Below are 21300 nucleotides of genomic sequence, written 5' to 3' on the forward strand. Positions count from 1 at the left end.
CTGTACTCACTCACCCTTCTCGTGATGACATGAGATGACAAAATGCCTAAGGGATGAGATGGAGTAAAGTCAATGACACAGGCTTTGAGACAAAGCATGAGGCTGATATTGACCTTGTGACAAGACGTCAGAAGGAAGAGCATCTGCTCCTGGACCACAGTTAACTGTGGGTAACTGACACCTTGGAAAACAAAACCACGGATGGGGGGACTACTGTCATATGTTTACACTACACCGGCCGACAACCAGACTTGGGGGGAAGGTAAGGGGCAGGGGCCCGCTCACACCACTGCCGCCAGCAGCAATCTGGAGCCAGGTAGTTGCAAACCAGCATGCCTTGGACTCTGCAAGGCATCCAAGGAACCGCTGGCCGCAGATTGGGTATTTGAAGCCCCAGCCCCAGAATCATGGAATGTCAAGAGCTGGCCAAGACTGTGACCCACTCTACAGATGAGGAAAACAAGGCTCAGCAAGGGGAAGGGACTTGGGCTGGTCCTTGCTGGTGAAGGGGCAGCAACATCAACATCTCTTGAAATAGAAAGTTATATGTATATATGCAAATCACATGCAAATACATGTGTGCTCTTTCCTCTGAGTAAGTAGAATGCGGCCCTTGGGAAAATTCCAGGGGAAATGCCTGTTGTCACTTGTAAGTATTTTCTGGAAATACTTGCTTTGCTTCCTCCGGCACCTCTGTGCCCTAAGTTCCTGTGTTTTTGTCAGATCTCATCAGGATGGACTCTAGACACTTTCCCACCATCTCCCTTCCTGACTTTGGCGGCTGAGTCAGCCACAGAAGGCACTCCCCCACCCCTGACCCCATCACCACTTCCGCCCCCATTACCATTCTTGTTTGGCTCCTATTTTTTCCTCTCTCTGCCCCAGAGCCACCTCATGTGTGCCCGCCTGCAGGGAAACGCCAGGCTGCCCACCTCTGTGGCTGTGGTGGCTTACCATGCCCGGGGGACAGAGGCAGCCGGACACGCAGCCCATGCTCATGCACTGCAGGTCGTAGTTCTGGCAGGTCTTGGCACACTCGAGCCCTTCAGCCCTCGGGTTGTCAGCAGGGCACACCAACTTGACCATGGGGGGCCGACAGGACAGGCTCCTTTTGCCTTGGAAGTAGAAAAACCAAAGAGGCGACCCGTGAAGGATGAATCTACCTTCCACACTGTCCTTGGTCCCCCCAGGTGCAGCCACTCACTTCCAGAGACCCAACTGCCCCCTCCCTGGGATGACCTGACCTCCAGCAGGTCCAACACTGAGCCAGGTTCCCCAAGTGGGACTAGATGGCCACCTCATCTATTCATCTGAGCCCCAGACCTTTGCCTACATTGAAGGCACCTCTCTGGCTCTCCACAACCCTATGACTGCCCACGTTCCTCATCCCCTTGAGCCTGCCATAGCAGGTTGCATTAAATCGGGAGGCACTGCAGAAATGTCCAGACCTAGGCTTTATAGGACCTGCATTTGGGTGATAAAAAGTAACCTTTGGGGGCCCCAAGGGGACCATTCCTAAAATGGTCATGCTAATTTAGTTACAAAAAACTTAAGGGGAGATTTCTATGTCATTTTCTTTTCTTTTCTTTTCAATTTTTTTTAACATTTATTTAAGACAGAGACAGAGCATGAACGGGGGAGGGTCAGAGAGAGAGGGAGACACAGAATCTGAAACAGGCTCCAGGCTCTGAGCGGTCAGCACAGAGCCTGACACGGGGCTCGAACTCACGGACCACAAGATCATGACCTGAGCTGAAGTCGGACGCTTAACCGACTGAGCCACCCAGGTGCCCCTATGTCATTTTCTGCCCAGCCACTGGCCACTCCAGCCGCTCTATTTAAATCTGCTACACTCTGTCCCTTGACACCCTTCCCCGCCCTGCCTGCTTTGTCAAGCCTCCATCGGATGGCCTCCAATACCACCCTCTGATATACTGTCTGTTTTACTTATTTGTTGATTGCCCACCCATTGCCAACTAGAATACCAGAATAAATGTTCCGTGAAAGCAGGGGTTGTGTCTCCTTTGTTCAGGATGTATCATATTTCCTGACAGTTGGGAGGTATCAATGGCTGATTGAATAAATGATAACATCAGATGATTGATACAGCACTTTCCTTTCAAAAACCCAGATGCACTTCACAGCATTTCTATCTTACTGCATAGAGCACTTACTGTCTCCTATGAACAGGTTCCGACCTTATTTTTTTTTAATTTTTTAATGTTTATTTATTTTTAAGAGAGAGAAAGACAGAGCATGAGCTGGGGAGGGGGCAGAGAGACAGGGAGACACAGAATCCAAAGCAGGATCCAGGCTCTGAGCTGTCAACACAGAGCCCAACGCAGGGCTCGAACTCACCAACTGTGAGATCATGACCTGAGCCGAAGTCAGATGCTTAACCAACTGAACCACGTTGGCACCCCCCAGTCTTAATTTTATATGGAACCTTTTGTTAGGAAACTGAAACCCTAAAAGGTCAAGTGGCTCTTCCAAATCGTACAAAATTCTAGGAGCTTCTTGACTTCACAAAAGATGACCACTTCCAGGAACTATCAGCTAGAAAAAAGCCAAGAGAGGGCAGGGACATGAGCAATCGGCAAAGAGAGGAGGAGAAGGATTTAGTGACCCTGAGATCCGCTACAGACTAAATGTGCCCCCGTAAATTCATGTGTTGACCCCAAAGGTAGTTGTGATAGGAAATGAGCCCTTTGGGAAGTGATGAGGCCATGAGGGTAGAGCCCTCACGAATTGGATTTGTGCCCTGATGAAGACAACCCATGGAGCTCCGAGCCCTTCTTGCCCTGTGAGGACACAGGAGAAGTCTGCAAACTTTACCTGACCTTGCTGGCACCCTAATCTTGGACTTCCAGCCTCCATATATAAATACATTCCTGTATTTCTCATAGTTAAGCCACCTAGTCTGTGGTGTTTTGTTAGAGCCGCCTGAACAGAAAAAGACAAGGTCACAAGTTCTGATTTCAACTTGTAAGCCACTCACATGCTTAGGATCTTGTCCCAGCTCAAGGCTGAGAGATGCTCCCCAATCAGTCATACAGGGCAGCCTGACTTCTCACCAGGACAAACTGGAAAGCCAATGCATGGCACACATCTGTGTCACTTGGAGAGATGGCGTCTTGAGGGAAGCAGAAGGCAGAGAGAGGTGGTCAAGCCAGATGTTGAAAATAGCTCATTTATCTGCCTAATAGCATCCCTCTCCCTCCTACTGGGACAGTCCTTTCTAAGCAAGGATCCATCTGGAAGCCAATTAGTTTTCCCTGATCCATAAGTGTGAATATGGTCCCCTCAAAGCTAGGTCAGCCCCTTCTCCCTTCTGTGCCTTGTCCTTCAACAGTGTAGCAACTATTAGGACCTTCAAACTGAGAACAATATGCCCAAACTCTCCTCTTTCACATCCATCTGAGAAGCTTTCTAAACAGGTACCCTTGTCATTAAAGACCTAAATGTGAGACCTGAAACCATAAAAAATCCTTGAAGAGAGCACAAGCAGTAATCTTGCTGACATTGGCTGAAGCAACATTTTTCTAGATAAATCTCCTGAGACAAAGGAAATAAAATAAAAAAATAAACTATTTGGACTACATCAAAACAAAAAACTTCTGCACAGTGAAAGAAACAATCAATAAAACTAAAAGACAACCTACAGAATTGGACAAGATATTTGCAAATGACATATCTGATAAAGAGTTAGTATACAAAATATACAAAGAACTGATACAACTGAACATCCAAAAAATAAGTAATCCAGTTAAAAAATAGGCAGAAGACATTCTGCAAAGAAGACCTATTTCTCCAAAGAGGACACCCAGATGGCCAACAGACACATGAAAAGATGCTCAACATCACTCATCATCAGGGAAATGAAAACAAAAACCACAATGCACTATCACCATACACCTGTCAGAATGGCTAAAACCAACAATGCAAGAAACAATAAGTGTTGGCAAGGAGGTGAGAAAAAAGAACACTCGTACACTGTTGATGGGAATGCAGACTGGTGCAGCCACTGTGGAAAACAGTATGGCAGTTCCTCAAAAAGCTAAAAATAGAACTACCCTACAATCCAAGAATCACACTACTGGGTATTTACCCAAAAATTACAAAAACACTAATTCAAAGGGATACATGCACATCTGCCTTTAAATAGCATTGTTTATAATAGCCAAACTACAGAAGCAGCCTAAGTGTCCATGGATAAATCGTTGAATAAAGGAGATGTGATATATATATCCAACGGAACATTATTCAGTCATAAAAAAGAATGAAATTTTGTCATTTACAATGACATGGATGGAGCTAGAGAGTACAATCATAAGCAAAATAAGCCAGTCAGGGAAAGACAAATACTATATGATTTCACTCATATATGGGATTTAAGAAATAAAACAAATGAGCAAAGGGGGGTGGAAATGAGAGAAACAAACCAAGAAACAGATTATTAACTACAAAAAACAAATGGATGGTTACCAGAGGGGAGGTGTGTGGGGGGATGGGGGAACTAGGGGATTAAAGAGAGTACACTTATCCTGAGAAAGAAAAATAAATAAAATAAAACAATTAGATAGATAAGCAGATAGATAGACAGACAGACAGACATCCTTGTAAGTATGTCCCTGAGTAAAAAGAGGCTGACGAAGGGGGGTGGTCTCACCACAATCAAGGTGACCAACTTACAGCTACTCACTGGGTTAAGGTCACCATGGGCAAAACAGAGGTCTCACTGAATCCATCTTGCAGATAACTCAATTTTTCCCCTGAAATAAAATTCCTCCCTGCCTCAATAATTTGGATGCACACATGCAAAGGCATGTCAAGACCTGAAAACCACTCACATGAACATAAAAATGGTGTCAACCCTGACATGTGCCTGAATGCACAGGCACATCAGACAGAGCAGCCCAGCGGCGAGGTGAAGAGCCCTTCCAGGGGGACAGTACTCACTGCGGTGAGACAGGGGGCTGCTGAGGAAAGTGTCAGGCAGCAGGCTTCCTGGGGCTCCACTCGTGGTACAGTGCATGAAGCCATCCTCACAGTAGCTGCAGAGAGGAAAGTCAGAACCCAGCTTCGTAAGAGCGGCTATGCTTGCTGGCTCCTTTTCCTCACCTCCCACTCACCGTCTCCCCGTCCAAGTCAAGGTAGTCCCATAACTCATCTGAAACACAGCCCGCTAAGGCCACTCACCCTCTCTATGTCACCAAACCCAGTGGAACGTCTTCAGTTCTTTCCTTACCCGATCCCTTTCGACATTATTCACCACTGTGACTATCCTGTTCTTCTAGGACAAGAAACAAATCTCTCCTGGTTTTCCTCCTACTTTTCTAGTTGCTCTTTCAGGCTCACCCCTCTGCTGGCTGCACCCTGGGCTCTCATTCTAGGCTGCCATCCATACACTCAGCTTCTATGACAGAGACGACTCACAAATTTACACCAGCAGCTGGGATCTCTCCTTTGAACCCAAGATCCGTGTATGCAAGTGCCCACATGATAGCCATCTTGGCATAACAAAGACTTCAAACTCAGTATGCCCAAAACTGAAGTCATGATCCCACCACCAAAGCCAGTCCCCCGCCAGGGCTCTGATTCATTGTATGATACCACCAACCATCCAGTTTCACAAACCAGCAAACGAGGGGTCAGCCCTGATACTGCCTTCTTCCCAACCCCCACGTCTGACCATCACCAAGCCCTTGGACCTTGTCTCCTAAACGTCTCTGGCATTCACATCCACTTCTCTACCTTCACTGCCATAAGCTGCCACCACCTGTCACCTGGACAAGGCAGAAGCTCCTAACTGACTGATGTCTCTGCACCTATTCTTGCCTCTCTCCAAAACACACTCCTCCTGGCAGCCCAAGGGTTTTCCAAAGCCTAAATATGATTATGTCACCTCCCTGCTGGGACTCCTTTGTAGCTTCCCCTCAAGAGGCCTTAGGAAAGAGACCAAATCCCTCAGATGGCCTCCCTGGCCGCATGCGATCTGACTCCTGCCTACCTTTTCTCTAGCCCATTTCAAGGATTCATAAACCACGTACTTCTCTTTCTTCCACACTTGTGACTCTGCATGTATTGGAGTTATTATTTGGTTAACATCTCTCTGTGTCACTGGACTATAAGATCAAAGACGGTAGAAGTTGTGACCGGGTTTGCTCATTATCTGTTCAGCAGGCAGCATAAGGCTCTGCATAAAGTATCCAATATTTTTTTTACATATTCTTTTATTCCTCTCCTCCGATCCCAATCCCCTCCCCTAACACGGGCAATTATTTTTATGACATGTAGTCTCCTAAAGCGCCCCCGAGGATCCCCACTTCCTGGTGTTCAAACTCTTGTGTCATCTCCGTTGCACCAAGGTTGATCTGTGTGCCGACAGTATGTGGCAGCAGTGACATACCATGTGTCACTTGAGATTAGGCTATAAAAGACTGCAGCTCCTGTCCTGGTGCTCTCTTGGATTACTCACTCCGGGGAACCACTTCACGAGCAGCCCAATGCAGAGGCCCACATGGCGAGGAACTGAATGAAGCCTTCTGCCAAGAGCTGTGTGAATGAGCTGGGAATGGAGCCTCCAGAGCCAGGCAAGTCTCCAGATGACTCAGCCTGCAGCCCTGGTCAACAGTTTGACTCCAACCTCATGAGCAAACCTAGTCACCCAGCCAAGCTGCTCCAGGAGTCCTGCTCCTTAGAAACCGTGTGACATTATACATGTCCTTTCTTTCAAGCTGTTAAATTTGGGGTTAATTTTTTTATGCAGCAATAGATACAGAAAACTAATACAATCTTATTCTGTTCAGTGTAGACCTGCCTGCATATATTCTCATAAAATATGTATTTCTTTCGCATGCCTGTATGTTTAACTTGTATAAGTGGTACTATCTCATATATCACAGTGTTTTGTCGTTTTCTTTACCACCACGTGTTCAAGATTGAACCCTGCTAATACATACCTACTTTCCCGGTGCTTCTAAGGCTGCATGATCCTCTACTGTGTGCATCCACTGCCTTTTCCCCATGCACCCTCCCAGGGATGGACACAGACCTCAAACAAAGCTGTGACTAACATCTTCATACATATGCCCTTAAGAGCCTGTGTGAGAGTTTCTTTAGTGTATATGCCTGAGAGCAGGACTGTGGGCATATCAGGTGTGGGTATCTAATTTGCATAAATCATGCCAACTGCTTTCCTGGGCACCAGGAGCAATGCACCTTCCAGATTAAAGAAGGCCAGGAGACTGGAGAAAGGAGAGGTAGGCAGGGGTCAGATCACATGGGGCCTGGGAGGCCATCATAGGGATTTGGTCTCTATCCTAAGGCCTACTGAGGGGAAGCTATTAAGGATTCCAAGCAGGGATACGACATAATCAGATTTAGGTTTGGGAAAGATACTGGGGTGTCTGAACAGGTGTATGTCCTAACAGTAGCAGAGCGGGGGCCCCATATTCCACAGCCCTGCCGACACTTGGCATTACCCAGATTTCAAATTTTTCCACTCTAGTAGATATGAAGTAATACTCGTTGTTGTGATTTGTATTTCTCTAATAGTAATGATTTTAAATGATTTTTAATGTGGCTGCTGTTCAATGAAAATTTATTAAATGAGCAAAAGAGAATCAGCCCTTCCCTCTCTGGGCACATGCAGAAACTGCGCCCTCTGGTTTTTAACTAACACCTGATTTTAAAATATCCTCATGTCATGGTCTGTCTGTCATTTGGACATGACCCAAAAGCTTAATTTTATTTTTAGAAAGGAGAAAAGAGAAGAAAAACCTTGTAGGTAGGATTATAATCAACTCCTGGCCCAGAACCTGGCTTGCAATAGTGTAAGTGCTCTATCATGATGCCTGTCTGGTGACCAAACAGCCTAAAGATACTTCTAGACACATGTGTTTGTACCTTCCTACTACCTCTTGTGGGCATCACCAGCATTTGCTCCATGGGGCTCACTCTTCAGTGTGCGGGGATAAAAATAAAGAGCCACAAAACAAGCCCCAAGTTCCTGATGGTTCCCATTCTCCATGAAATCCAGTTTTCTAAATGAAGTGGAGAGACAGGACAGACAATAGCTTTCAGCCCTGGTGCCCAAAGGAGAGCCCGGGAACATATCATGGAGAGGTCACTGATGTGCAAATCCTGAAGAAAGCCTGAAGCCAGGGCTATTCCCCAGCTCTGCTCACCCAGGGCCCTCTGCACCTCATCTCCCCACCTTCCCTGTGCCTCCAATATGGCAAAATGACCAGGGACACGTGCTGCCCTCCAAGTCACCCCAGCCTCCTACCCTCTGGCTTCTTTCCTCACCACACTACTGCAACATGGGAGCCACTATGACCTTCCGATTGCCAAATTCAACAGCCTCCTCTCCATGTAATATGAAGAGTCTAAGAGTCCCTGGGTTCTATCACTGGCTAGATGATTTGGGAAAGTGATAATCTCCCTAAGCCTCAAATTCCTTACTAAGAAAAGCGATGCTTGCCTTCTAACGGCATTGTTTTAAGGTCCCAGAGAGAAACACCCTGAAAATCATAGCTGGACAACCGGAGTAAAACGACTGCTTGGGTGAAGGCCCAATGCTCAGACCAACAGATGTTGTCACTCTCCTGCTCTCCTCACCTCCACCATATGGCCCGGCATTCGCTGTGCCTTTTTGCTTGCCTTTTTCCTTTGGCCTCTCTCATAGGATCCTCTTTCTGCTCCCCTGGCCCTCTGAACATGCCCCCAAGCTCTGAACTCAGTTTCCTTTTCTGCTCCTCAATCCACTTCCTTCGTGGGCCCGGCTGCCCCTACAGCCATACAGAACACCTCCACGCAAATCTTGTCCAGCCTCCACCTCTCACTCGAGTCCCACACCCACCCTTCCGGTGACTGTTTCCCCTCACTCACCAGCATGCGTTCTTGGCAACTCAGCCATCCAGGCTAAGACCAAATTCATGATCCTCCCCCTACCCACAAGGAGCCCTCTTGTTGTTCCTGCACTCCCGGGCACTCCAGTCCAGAACCCCGGGGCCGTCTTCAGCCAACCTCATCCCCCTACATGTCCCCCCAGTCTGTTTACTTCCTGGGGTCTCTGGCCTCTGTCCCCTTGCTCTATCTCCACTGCTAGTATTGGCCCGGGGCCTTAGCACGTTTTGACCAGACTGTGTCAACTTCTTCCCACAACTGATCTCCCTGCCTCCACACCTCATGCAGCTTCCAGAACCCACTCCTTAAAGCTACGCTTTGACCTATTTGCTCTTTCAAAACCTCTGAGGTCCTCCCTGCCTACTGCTCCAGTCCCCCCTCCCCATCTTTCGAAGATGCCCAACATCCTCCCAGGTTTATCTTCCCTTCATGCAACATATGCCCCCCCAGAGGACTTACCTTGGTGACTGGTGAGTACTCCCTGTGTGTTTTGGGCCCTGGGCCTCGGCTCCACCCCAAAGCCCTCCTCCACAGGCCCGGCCCACGCCCACTGCTAGAATCTTCCTCAAACCCAAAGCTACCTCCTGCACTGGGTCTTCTCCAGCTCCTCCCAAGTGGAAGCAATCTGACCTTTTCTGAGTGAGCAGAGATTTTTATGTCTACAAAATGGCGAGCCTACCAAATATGATTGTTATTTCATCTCCGTAAACATTGACTATGCCTATTTTCTGCCATGAGTGTGTTGGGTGCTGGGAATCAGGACCTAAGATGTGGTCTCTACTCTTGGGGAGGTCACAGTCCAGAGGGGGATACAACGCATTTTGCTTAAATCCAAGTCCAATGACAACCATTCTTTCCATCCAAGCATAACCAACCTGCTCTGGGCATAAGAGATGGCGAAGGACCACAAACTTATCTCACTAAGTGAGGAGGAAAAGCTTCATACCACACACAGTGTGCAGACCTTGTTTGGATTCTGATTTGAACAAACCAATTATATATAAAAAGACATTTTGAGACAGTCAAGAAAGCTAACATGGATGGAATATTAGGTGTTATCAGGAATCATTGTTAGTGCTTATCTGAACAATGGTATTATGGTTAGATCGGGTTTTTTAAGTGCTTATCTGTTAGAAACACATACTGAAATATTTTCAGATGAAATGATGTAATATCTGAGATTTTCTTTATTCCAGCCAAAAGGGGGAGGAGGGAATAGATAAAACAAGAATGGCAAAGTGCTGATAATCACTGAATCTGGGGACAGATGCCTTAGGGCTCCTCACTCTATTCTCTCTACTTTTATGTCTGAAATATTCCACAGGACATTTTAACTGGTCTCCCTAGTAAACCATCAGCTTCTTTGGGGCACACACTGTGTCTTGTTCTCCTTCAGATCACCAATCTCTAAGCCAGCACCCAGGCCAGAGCAGGTGACAAGGAAATGTCATAAATTTCTCCTGTGACCGTGACAACCCCTCTGAAACGGACCAGGACAGAGGGCCGGGGCAAAGGGCCAAAAGAAGCAAGTGTGATTGGAGCTATTTTTCAGGGAAGTATGTAAAGCAAGTCAGGGTAGCAATGAACCACTGAGGTGAGGCTGCCTTAGTCTATTTTCTGCTGGTTCAAATGCCCCCGCCTGGGAACACTGCCAGGGGGCTACAGGGGAGGGGACAGGGAGCCCTCCCATTTCCTGTTCTCAAAAAGGGAAACTAAGACCTACTGCAGGGAAATGGGGCTCAACACATGAGAGTTGGCAATGAAGCTGAAACAGTCCTCCTGCCAGCCATGAGTAAGGAAGCCACTCCAGCTGGGTGAAATCCCAGCTTTCCTTCTGACTTGCCGTGCAAGTCTGGGCAAGGCACTTTCTTCCCTGGGCCCCAGTTTCCCACCCACAAAATGAAGGATTTGGAGTTGCATTTTCCTCTCAAGCCCTGCCATTCCTGAGGTCCCCGGTCCTGCTGCATGCACTTACCACGTGGTGTGATGGTCTGAGAAGATGTCTTCAGGCTGGAAGATCTCGCCGTCATAGTAACAGGGGCACTGGGCCTTGGGCACACAGTCTCCCCTCTCATCCAGGTACAGCCCTGAGGGGCAGAAGCAGCCTTCCAGGCAGATCTCATTGCAGTCCTCATCCGGGTAAGAAAGGGAGCGACAGGTCATGTTGCAAGGGGTCCCACACTGCAGGTACACCTGGCCCTGTGGGCAGCTCAGCGCTGGGAGAGAGGCAAGGGAAAGGAAGGCCTCAGTGGAAACATGCAGATGACAAGGACTGTCTTTCTAGGACCTGTAACCCCAATTGTATCTGTACAATCACTACCTTCCTTTCCTACCAGGAGCAAAACTGTATTGTCATGCTCACAAATGCCTATGATAATAATGAATGCACACGGTTTCCCCTCTGCTGAACTAGGGGGATCCTGCTTTAGTGGTCTCTGAATCTTTGAAGTCTGGGACATGTAGAAATCAGGTGGATTTTGACACTGTGAATATTAAAAAGAACTGGGCATGACAGGCAAGGGCATTTCTCCTGGGATGATGATAATTGAGCATCTACTGAATATCCTGCTTTTCACCAGCTTCTGTGCCTTTTACGCCTCCCATTGAATTAGATCTCATAGTCCTCTTCTTACGAGTAAGAAAACTCAAACATAAGCTAAGTAATTTGACAAGGTCATGCCTCCCAGGAAGAAGCAGAGGCAGGATTTAAACCCAGCTCTCTATGACCAAGAGCTCATGCTCTTAACCATTATGCTCTACAAAGGAAACAACCCCTTAGGAGCCATGCTTTTGAGGACAGCCACAAAGTGCGGGGACACTCTTGTGCCTGCCTCAGCCAGGTGGGCAGCCCTGTCTCCTCCCCTCCTTCACTCTCCCTGGCCTCTTCCCACAGAGAAACAGCACAGCAGACAAGACCCAAGAGGACGTGTGCCAAAGCAGCAATACAGGGAAGTGGACAGGCTCTGTCTCCCAAATTCCTGGGTTCAAGCCTTGGTTCTGCCATTAGTTAGTTACGCTGTGACCTTGAGCAGTTTCCTCACTGGAATAGACTAACACCCACCTGGATTGTTGTCAAGGTTAAGGGAGCTAACAAGTTCAGAGTAATGCCTGGCACATGGTAAATGCTCACGGCTGTTTTATCATGATGATGACTGTGGAAACACAGCCCCAGCTCAGGGGGCTCCAGATGGGAGGGGTATTCCAGATGAAGGCCCAGGCCTAAGAAGACCTAGCACTCCTGGATTCTGGCCAACACCGTGAGCACCCCGATGAGGAACCCCTTTACTGGGGGCGTGGGAAGTGCTTTGCCCTTTCTAAAGGCTTTCTTCTTGCTAATCAGCTCCTATCCAAGAAATGACCACCTCACTCTGAGGACACTCCTGCTGGGACCATTAGAAACCTTGCCCTCTCTGTTAGAATCCATTTCTACAGTGGACACCCACTGGCAAAATGTGTCACAGAAAGTGTAAAAGGAAGCCCTGGCCGTGAACCTCAGACATGGGGGTGAGAACACCTGGAGAGCCCCTGTAGGCTTCCCCTCCTGCACCTGCTCAGGGTTTAGTATTTGAGGGGATCTGAGAAGGGAGGGGGCTCCGTAACCATATTAGACATGGGTTTTTCTCTGAACTAGCAGAGAGGTTGGGTCAGTGGATGAGTATTGAGAGCAGGGTGTGTTAAGATGGGGTGTTTTGGGCAATTAAAATGCAACTCTCTTTCAATCCATTGAACCTGTGATATTAAGGGTACATTCATTCACCTATTAAGGAGCAGCTGGAGCAGAGAGCTTTTTCTCTCTGACAGATGCCTCTAGAACTGGCTTCAAGCCATATTGAATTTCTCCTCTGGGCTTCCTCCCCAGAAGGAGCAGTGGCCACCTCAGTTTAACAGACGTTTCTCATGCTCCCACTGTGTGCCAGGGGCTGTGCTAGGCTCATGGAGGCAGAAGTGGTTAAGACTTGATCCCCATCTACAAGAAGCCTATGCTCTTTTCTTCCCAAAGGAAATGTAACCAAGTAACGAGCAAAACAAAGCATGCTTCTCCCAATCTCCTCACAGCATGATCACTCCTTGCTTCATGAGCATCCCCAGCTGATGGGGGCGCTTCTTAAGGATGGAGTTAGTGGTGTAGGGAGCTCTGTTCATTTCTCAGGGAGAAAATGAGGTACAGGATGGAGTCAGGAACCCAGGAGTCTTGCCCACCCTCCTCGGGGCTCAGGCCTCCAGGACCATTTGGCCAGCCTCTTCGCTGGTTCACCTCCACATAAGCCCATAGAGACAGAAAACTTCCCACCACCCGTACATTTTCTGCCTCCAAATTCAGTCCCTGCTCCCACAGTCTCAGCCTGTTCCCTTTTGTTCTGTTCTCAGGAGGTGAAGGACAGCAGCTTTCATGAGATTACAGAACGTGCCGGTAAGCCCTCAGTGATCTGGGAGAACGTCCTAAATGAGGAAATCCTTCAGATGCTGTAGCACACTGATAATGCAGTATTTCTAATATTGGTGGACAACCAAAGCATAGTCATGAACAGCACGCCATTTCCTCATTACTTTGCCCAGTTTCTAAACAGCAAACCCTGATGAGGAAACTGAGGTGGAGGGGGAGATGATGGGCTCAAGGCCGCAGGGCGGGGAAGTCACCCGCAAGTTCCAGCAAGGCCTCAGACTCTGCTCTTCTGGCTGCTGGCCATGACTCTGGCATCCCCGACCCAGAGGGACAGGGAGGCACAACTGCATGCATGCATACATGTGGTCCCTTTCATCCTCACTTCTGTCTCTGCTCCTCTTTTTTTAGGACACTGCTTAGACTTGAAACATGAGTTGGCTCATTAGACCCCAATAGTGACACTTCTAGAGCCCTGTACCTAAGCTTCTTCAAATACGTGATATATATTAGGACCTTTCTCTGCCTCTCATAGCTCCTATTTCCCTGCTTCTGCCAGGACCACGGGCATATTAGTCTCCACGCACATCTACTTCACCCTAAAAATCAGAATATTCACGACACCTCATCCTCCCAGAATATCCTCCTCATTTCCATGCATCACTACTACTATCCGCCTGTGGAACAACTCTTTTCTGCCAAGATGGTGACTTTTTAAAGCCTGGTCAAGTACACCACCTCCAGAAAGCCTTCCTTGATTGATTGCCTCTGCCTTAATCTCATTATCCTTTTACTCAGTGTGACAGTCACCTAGTACGGAGGCAGTTTCTACACCACTGGCATTGCCTGACCATGCTGGGCACTCGGCACATGTTCCCCGTGCAGCACCACCAACAACAGAGTGAGCACAATCTAGCTGTTCGAGGGTCCAGAATGTGGAGCAGATACCAGCCGTGGTGGCAGAAATCTAACATGGCAGAGTGAGACTCCAAAGTCAGCTGGGGACATTGATGTCATTCAACTTTACATAACTCTATCAATGCCAGAGATGTGGGCCAGGAGTCTACTGATCATCTGGCTGGAGTTACAAGCAAAGGATCCGCAGGTGCATTCCCCACACCTGAGTGCAGAGACCCATTGGGATCTGGGACTCCCTCATTCCTCCACCTGGCCATACATGTATGCAACACTAGGTGGCAGCAGCCACATGAAATCTCTGCTTCCCAGGAACTCCAAGGTTCTAGACCACCACCAGGCAGAGGGATGCAACTCGCCCTCCAGGAACAGGCTAGAGTAATCACACTGTCCTGTGAGAGAGCCAGTCCCCACCGCCTGTCCTGCAGGAGTTGGGGGGGGGGGGGGTGGAGGAGAGGGCGGCTGCAAATAAACAGTTCTCACTACCCATGCTTGCCAAATGCGCTTGGGCCCGGTTCTGAAAGCAATAATGCAGAGACACTGCCGTGAAAAGAACGAGCCGCACGCAGAACATCCGAGGAGAACTGTGCGGGGTTGGGCTGTGCGAGAGCTGGCGGACAGGGAGGGCACCCACCACAGAAGCTGGGCTCCCGCCACCCGATGTGCACGCCTCTCCGGGCACAGGCTGCGGCGTAGTTGGCCACGGCGCTGCAGAGACAGTCTTTGCCGTCGGAGCAGGAGCAGACGTCATAGCGGCAGTTCTGCACGTAGGGCAGAGGGCTCACGACGCGGTGGCAGGCCTCGAACTTGGAGGACGTCAACAGAGCGCACGACTGCTCCGCAAACCTGGCTGTGGCGGGAGAGAGAGCAGCACACGGGCTTGGCCGGGGCCCCGCCCCCGCCCTCGCAGCTCCCGCCCCTGGACGGCAGTGACCAATCCCACTCTGAAATCCCCCACCCGGCTTCCCCCTCGGCAGCACGCGCTGCAAAGCGACTGGAAATCACTGTGATTTTTCTCCTGCAACCAATAAACTTTACGTTTGGCTTAAATACATAATAAATTGCATTTCCAGAGCACACCACCCACGGACAGACGGGAGAAATAGTTCCACGATGGGCTGGGTAAGAGAGGGAAATGAATGCAGGGCTGAAATGATGTCACAGATCAACCTGCAAATGGCCACCCCAGTGCATTTATCCTCCGACAATTTAATTCTGTGTGGCTGCTGCTCCAACAGACTGCGAAGGTCCAGGGACAGGAAACATGTACTATTCTCGTCTTTCCCAGGGTTCCGCCCACGGAGGGTGCACAATCAAGGGCCGTAGAAGAATAAATGATCCAGATGCAGATAATCAAATGCTGATGGTAAAAGCCAAGTGCCCCTGTCCCCCAAAAGTGGGGGCACTGGTGCCATGGAATGCACTGGAACCCGGGAGACACCTCAGGGCTCCACGAGGCCCCCCTGCCCCCCAGGCTTACGTACTCAGGCGCGGGTTGAGGCTGCACGGATCACTGTGCTGCTTCTGCAGGTCTTCACAGTCCCCGTGCAGCTTCCAGGCGTTCCCGAAGTCCTCCACCAGGGGCTCGGCCAGGCCAGCGGGCGTGAGGAAGTCGTCACCCCTGTTGCCATTGTAATTCCCACACAGGCCGCACGTCTTCCCCGCATAGATGGGGGACAGCTGCAGGGAGAGGCAGACTACCCTGGAGCCGTGGTGGCCAAAGCAGCCACAGCTTCCAGTCACTAATGAGATAGTTGTAATCAAAAAGAGCTCCCCGGGGTGAAAAATAAATACGAACTTAATAAACCGTAGCCGAGTCCAAGGCTATAGAGGGAAGAAAAGCTAACTGTAGTGTAGGTTTACCACCAGCAATATCCCTGCTCTTAAATCAGCCCCAGAGAGCAGTCTTGCCAGGGGGCATTTTAGAGATATAGCCATTTAAAGATGGCAACACTGAGTCCCAGAGAGGAAAATGACTGGCCTAAGGTCAGAGGTGGTGGCAGAGCTAGAAGTAGTAGCCAGGTTGAGCCCTAGTCCAGAGGGCTCTGTGCCACCCTCGCCTGTCAGAGGAGACGCGGTAGCCCTGACACCCACGGAATCAAGTGCAAAGTCAGCACCCCTTTACTGAACACTTATATCGGTCACACGTGTGGGTGAAGCAGGCTGAATCCATTATGGTCCAAGTAGTCCCAGTGACAAAGAACAACACCTTCCCATCTCAATTTGACTCAGCCGCTGAGTGTCATTGGGAAGAAAGGACCATGACCAAGGAGGACTCTAGGTGGTGTGATCAGAGGAGGTAGGGTCAGCAAGGAATCTGGGGCAGCCCACTATGGGTGACCAGGATGGTTCTGGAGGTCAAACTCTAGGCCATCAGCATGTGGCTTGTTCTCCGTCCTTCTGAGCCCAAAGTGCATACTCACAGACAAGCTGGGGAGTTAAACCTGCCTTTCACACTTTACAGCTTGGGGCAGCTGCTGGTTTCTACTGAGACGGCCCTGATTCAAAGATGGAACCAGGTCTGGGACCCCAGAATCCTGACTCCTGCTCTGCATGTAATTAACACAGCCAGATGACCTCCCTGTGTTGAAACCATCATGCACTAGAACTGAGCTCCTACGGACATCTCTTGGAGCCCCTTTCAGCTTCCAGCTATGACTTCACAGGATGCAAGATGAACAATCTAGTGGAAGGTTCCGGACCCATATAAAATGTACCCAAGGAAATGCCATTAGAAGAGAATAAAGTAACGTTTCCCTGTTTGCCTTACAAATTTCAAGTTTGGCCACACTAGGCACCCAGGCCTTCCCTGACCTATTTTTTTTTATTTTTTTTAATTAAATTTTATTTTTGTGAGAGAGAGAGAGAGAGACAGAGTACGAGTGGGGCAGGGGCAGAGAGACAGGGGGACAGAGAATCCGAAGCAGGCTCCAGGCTCTGTGCTGACAGCTCAGCGGGACTTGAACTCATGAACCATGAGATCATGACCTGAGCTGTAGATGCTTAACTGACTGAGCCACCCAGGTGCCCCCTAACATCCCTATTTAAAATGTAAATGCTCAGACCCTGACACTTTTTGTCCCTTTCTCTGCTTTATTCACCTCCTCAGGATTTCCTTCTAATATACGATATAATTTACTGGTTTGGTTGGTTTATCATCTGTCTTCCCCCAGTACAACATAAATTAAGTGAGGCAGGGATCCTTGTCTGTGGAATTTCACAGTTGTAGCCTTGTCCTCTAGAATGGTGCCTCTGGACACTCACTAACTATGTGTTGAACAAATGACTGAGCAAGTTCGTGAATGAATGAGGTTCTTCTGAGGGCACAAGCTGAAACGCAATGCCTGCGGTCAAGGCCAGCCCTGACCTGAGCAGCAAAACAGGTGATGTCTTCACTCCCTCCACCTGTGCCTCAGCATCTTCTCTTTCCTCCTCATTCCCAGACCGGGAGTACCCTCATTCCCCCACAGAGTCCCTCTGGTCACCCCCAGGCCTGCTGTCACACTATCCCCACTAAGGCAGTATCTTCCTCTGTCCCCTGGGTCTCCTTGGCTTGTTCCAGAGGTAGGCTCAGCCCTCAGATCAAGAGCACCCTTACTGTGACATGAGAGGTTAGAGAATGTGGTATGGCCAATGGCAGGGTGGGAGGCACCCTTTCTGAAGACCAGGGTGTGGAGGTGAGTTAGTCGGGGGTCAGGAGACCTGAATTTTGATCCTAACTCTGTAACCAAAAGACCATGAGACCCGGGTGAGTTCTTTCTTGCTCCAGAAATGATGGGTTTTATTTCTAACTGTAGAGGAGAGGCTGACAAGAAGCTCTCCGAGATCTTCCTGCGCTATGGTCTTCAACTGAGGTCTTGGGACCCTTTGGGGCATGGAGGTCCCTGAAGCCCTTTCAAGGTGTCCACAAGGCCAAAACTACTTTCCTAATCATACAGAGATGTTATTCAGCTTTTTCCCTCTCATGTTCTTACAAGTGTACGGTGGAATTTTCCAGAGGCTACATGACACATAATGTTGCAAACGACTGGATGCAGAAGGAGATGCGAGTCTCCAGCTGTCTCCTATTAAGCCAGCCATTAAAGAAATTGGCAGAAATGTAAAACAATAATATTCTTCTCACTCCTTATTTTTCCTTTGGAAAACATAGTTATTTTTCAAAAAAAATTATTGTTTATGTTAACATGTAGTGGATTTATTATTGTTATTTTTGCTTGGGTTTTTTTCAATTGAAGTGTAATTAGCATGCATTGTTATATTAGTTTCAGGCATACGATATATTGTTATTGTTATTTTTTAAGTGAATTCATAAGTATGTATTTAATTCTCTAATTTCCAACATGGTAAATATTGACAGATACAACCTCTGTAAAAGATCTTGGGGTGTTCAATAATTTTTAAGAGTACAAAGTCATCTGAAGACCAAGAAATGAGAAGCTCTGGTCCAGCAGGAATGACACTGCCAGAGAGCTGATCCCGCTCCACCACCAATCACGTGCGTAGTCCTGGGCACATGTCCTGACTCACCTGAGCCTGGGTTCCTTCATTTATAAAAATGGCAGTGGCAACCACACTGCCCATCTGCTCTGGGAAATTTCCAGAGAGGAAGCCCTGTTGAAATCTATGGATTGCTACCCAAATGTGACTCTGGGGCCACGGAGAACACAAGGAAGTGGCCCCCCAGACCACAGACACCCAGGGACGGGGGAGGGATTTGGCAGTTCCCAGGGCAAACTTACTGGGCAGTAGGATGGCTTTCTCCCCCAGGGTGCACAACAGGGGACCTTGGCTGCGAGTTCCAGATGGGCTCTTCCCTTGCTGCCCACAGCGGGCACCCCCTGAGAGACACCCCCTGCTCCCCAGCTTTGTTGCAGCCAGGAGGCTGGGCACCAAAGGCTACCTCCTAGCCCTTCAGGAGCCAGCCCAGTCTGGAGGACCTTGGGGTACCAGAGCCCCAGAAGGGAGAACCCCCAGGGCAAACAAGGGGTGTCCAGACAACAAACACCAGCCTCTCATAAACAAGAGAGGCCTGTTCCTTATTCTGGGGGCGTAGGGCCTGGGGATAGAGGAATTCTTCTCCCACCACATAAAGCCAGAGCTCTGCCAGAGCACAAGAAGAACTTTGTAAGGTCCAGGCTACAGGGAAGCAGTGTTTGGGAGGGCACCTACCATCACCAGCAGCCTCCCACGGCCATCCCAGTCCATCTGTAGGTCCTCCCCATAGCTGAGGCGCACAGACGCCATCACGGTGTGCTGGATGCGGAGGTCACCTGGAACAGAGCAGGGACAGGATTTAGGCTGAGATGGGGAGAGGGCAGGGTGGTGACAGGCAGATGTATAGTGGGAAGAGACAGGGTATCTCACGAAGGACTGTAACAATGAAATCAAGGAGTTGGGGGCAGATGGGGATGTCCATGAGGCTTAACGGGGTCTCAGGAGAAAGGATAATCAGGAGGTAGTACAAATTGGGTGCCGTAGAAAGGTGCCCCTGTACCCCGGCCGTAGCCTGCCATTCACTCCACTGCCACAAGAAGGCGGCAGAGGCTTCTGCATCCTTGGCTTCTGAGGCTCTGCCTCCCATTGAACCCCTGACCCCTGAGTATTCCCCAAGCCCTTCTGGCCTTGCACCCCACTTCTAGGCTGAGTTACTCAGTCGTCATGTCTGAGCGATGCTGTGTGGTTGAATACAGCAGTTCTCACTGGAGACGAGGTAGGAGACATAATCTCTTGCCCTGGAGGAATGTACCTCATGGGGAGACTCAGCATTAAACACAGGTGGACGTGCTGTGGTCAATGCCAGGATAATGGGTCACATGGTCCATGAAGGTCATGGGAAAGAAATAGGAAGGATCTGACAGCCACTTTGAGGGTGAAGGTGGCAATTACGCTGCTCAAAAGGGTGTGGTGCCAACTGGCAAAGTCACTGGACAGGTCGGCTCTTCCCACAGGTCACAGGGTCGCCTGGCTTTGCCCCACGATATCCTCTGGTCTGACCCATCACCAGCCAACCCCTAACCTCTCCACGTCAGCCTCTGCTCCTTTCCCACCTCAAAGGAGAGCTCCAACCACCGTGCCCAACCTTCAACTCGCCCCTTTGGCTCAAGCCAAGTGAAAACCTTCTTGGTCCCCTTTCCCCCTCTGCGCCTTTTCCATGCCAGAGAGCAGCTCCCTTGCCTCCAGCCAGCTTCCTCCACCCATCCTCCTCCTCCTCCAGGAAGCCTTCCTTTCTTGAAAGGATGCATGGCGAGGATAGAGGATACCCACCCCTCCGAAGCTAGCTCTCCTCACAGAAGAGGTGGGCAGTGAGCACTGCTGAGGGGCAGGAGCTCTGTAGGTGAGCTGCACCCGCCCCAGGCCTGGAGGAGGAGGGAGCACACCTTGCAGGAGAGGGATCTGGACGTCCTGGCCATCCATGGAGACTCCTCCCCCATGCTTCAGCTTCACAAGGCTGTTGTGCAGTCTGGGCAGGCGGACAGTGACGGAGCGGGTGCAGACAGCATCAGGGTCATCAGCGCACTGCCAAGAGCGGCACACAGAGCAATGTCACCACAACCCCAGCCCAGTGCCCCAGCCCAGGACCCATTTCCTCAGAGAAAGAGCACAGCCCCACACAGCGTATGGCCTTCTTAGGAGAAGCAGCTCCATTCTCATGGAGCGGTCTCTGTGAGTGGGCCCCTGGAGGTGTGCCAGAACACGGCCCTGAGCCCGACTCCCCACACCCGTTCCCAGTCCTGCTCCAGTCTTTATAAAGAACTCTTGGGCCTATGGTTCCAAAGCCAGTCTGGGACTTCAATCCTCAGCGGGGAGCCCTGTGCCCTCTAGATTTCCCCTCCTTGCTTCAGTCTCTGGAGCATGTACCCCGGCAGCTCACGAAGGAAACGGGACAACCTTGCCCCAACCCCGGTCACAGCTTCCTGACTCGTGGCAGGCAAGCTCACCTGGACAGTCTCTATGACAACAGAGAAGGTGTGGTCCTGACAGTCCTGCGCCAGCAGATACTGGCAGACCCCACTGAAGGTGAAGTACCTGTTGTCAAAGCTCTTGAAGTGGGATTGTCCTGTGACGAGACACTCCCCTGGAGGGACACAGAGGAG

General features: G+C 49.7%; 1 protein-coding gene across 1 annotated transcript in view; it reads right to left on the reverse strand.

Annotated features, from left to right (window-relative positions):
* Window positions 1–21300, reverse strand: part of VWF (von Willebrand factor) — a 137440-nt gene that overhangs the window by 68631 nt on the left and 47509 nt on the right. The window contains exons 11-18 of the mRNA XM_049624950.1: window positions 21145–21281; window positions 20584–20722; window positions 19376–19476; window positions 15691–15886; window positions 14841–15056; window positions 10886–11126; window positions 4960–5054; window positions 955–1115 (exon numbers count right to left, since the gene is read on the reverse strand). Of these exons, the coding sequence (XP_049480907.1) occupies window positions 955–1115; window positions 4960–5054; window positions 10886–11126; window positions 14841–15056; window positions 15691–15886; window positions 19376–19476; window positions 20584–20722; window positions 21145–21281 (1286 nt within the window). The remainder of the gene's footprint in view (window positions 1–954; window positions 1116–4959; window positions 5055–10885; window positions 11127–14840; window positions 15057–15690; window positions 15887–19375; window positions 19477–20583; window positions 20723–21144; window positions 21282–21300) is intronic.

This window comes from Panthera uncia, chromosome B4, assembly GCF_023721935.1.
Source record: "Panthera uncia isolate 11264 chromosome B4, Puncia_PCG_1.0, whole genome shotgun sequence".
Lineage (NCBI taxonomy): Eukaryota > Metazoa > Chordata > Mammalia > Carnivora > Felidae > Panthera > Panthera uncia.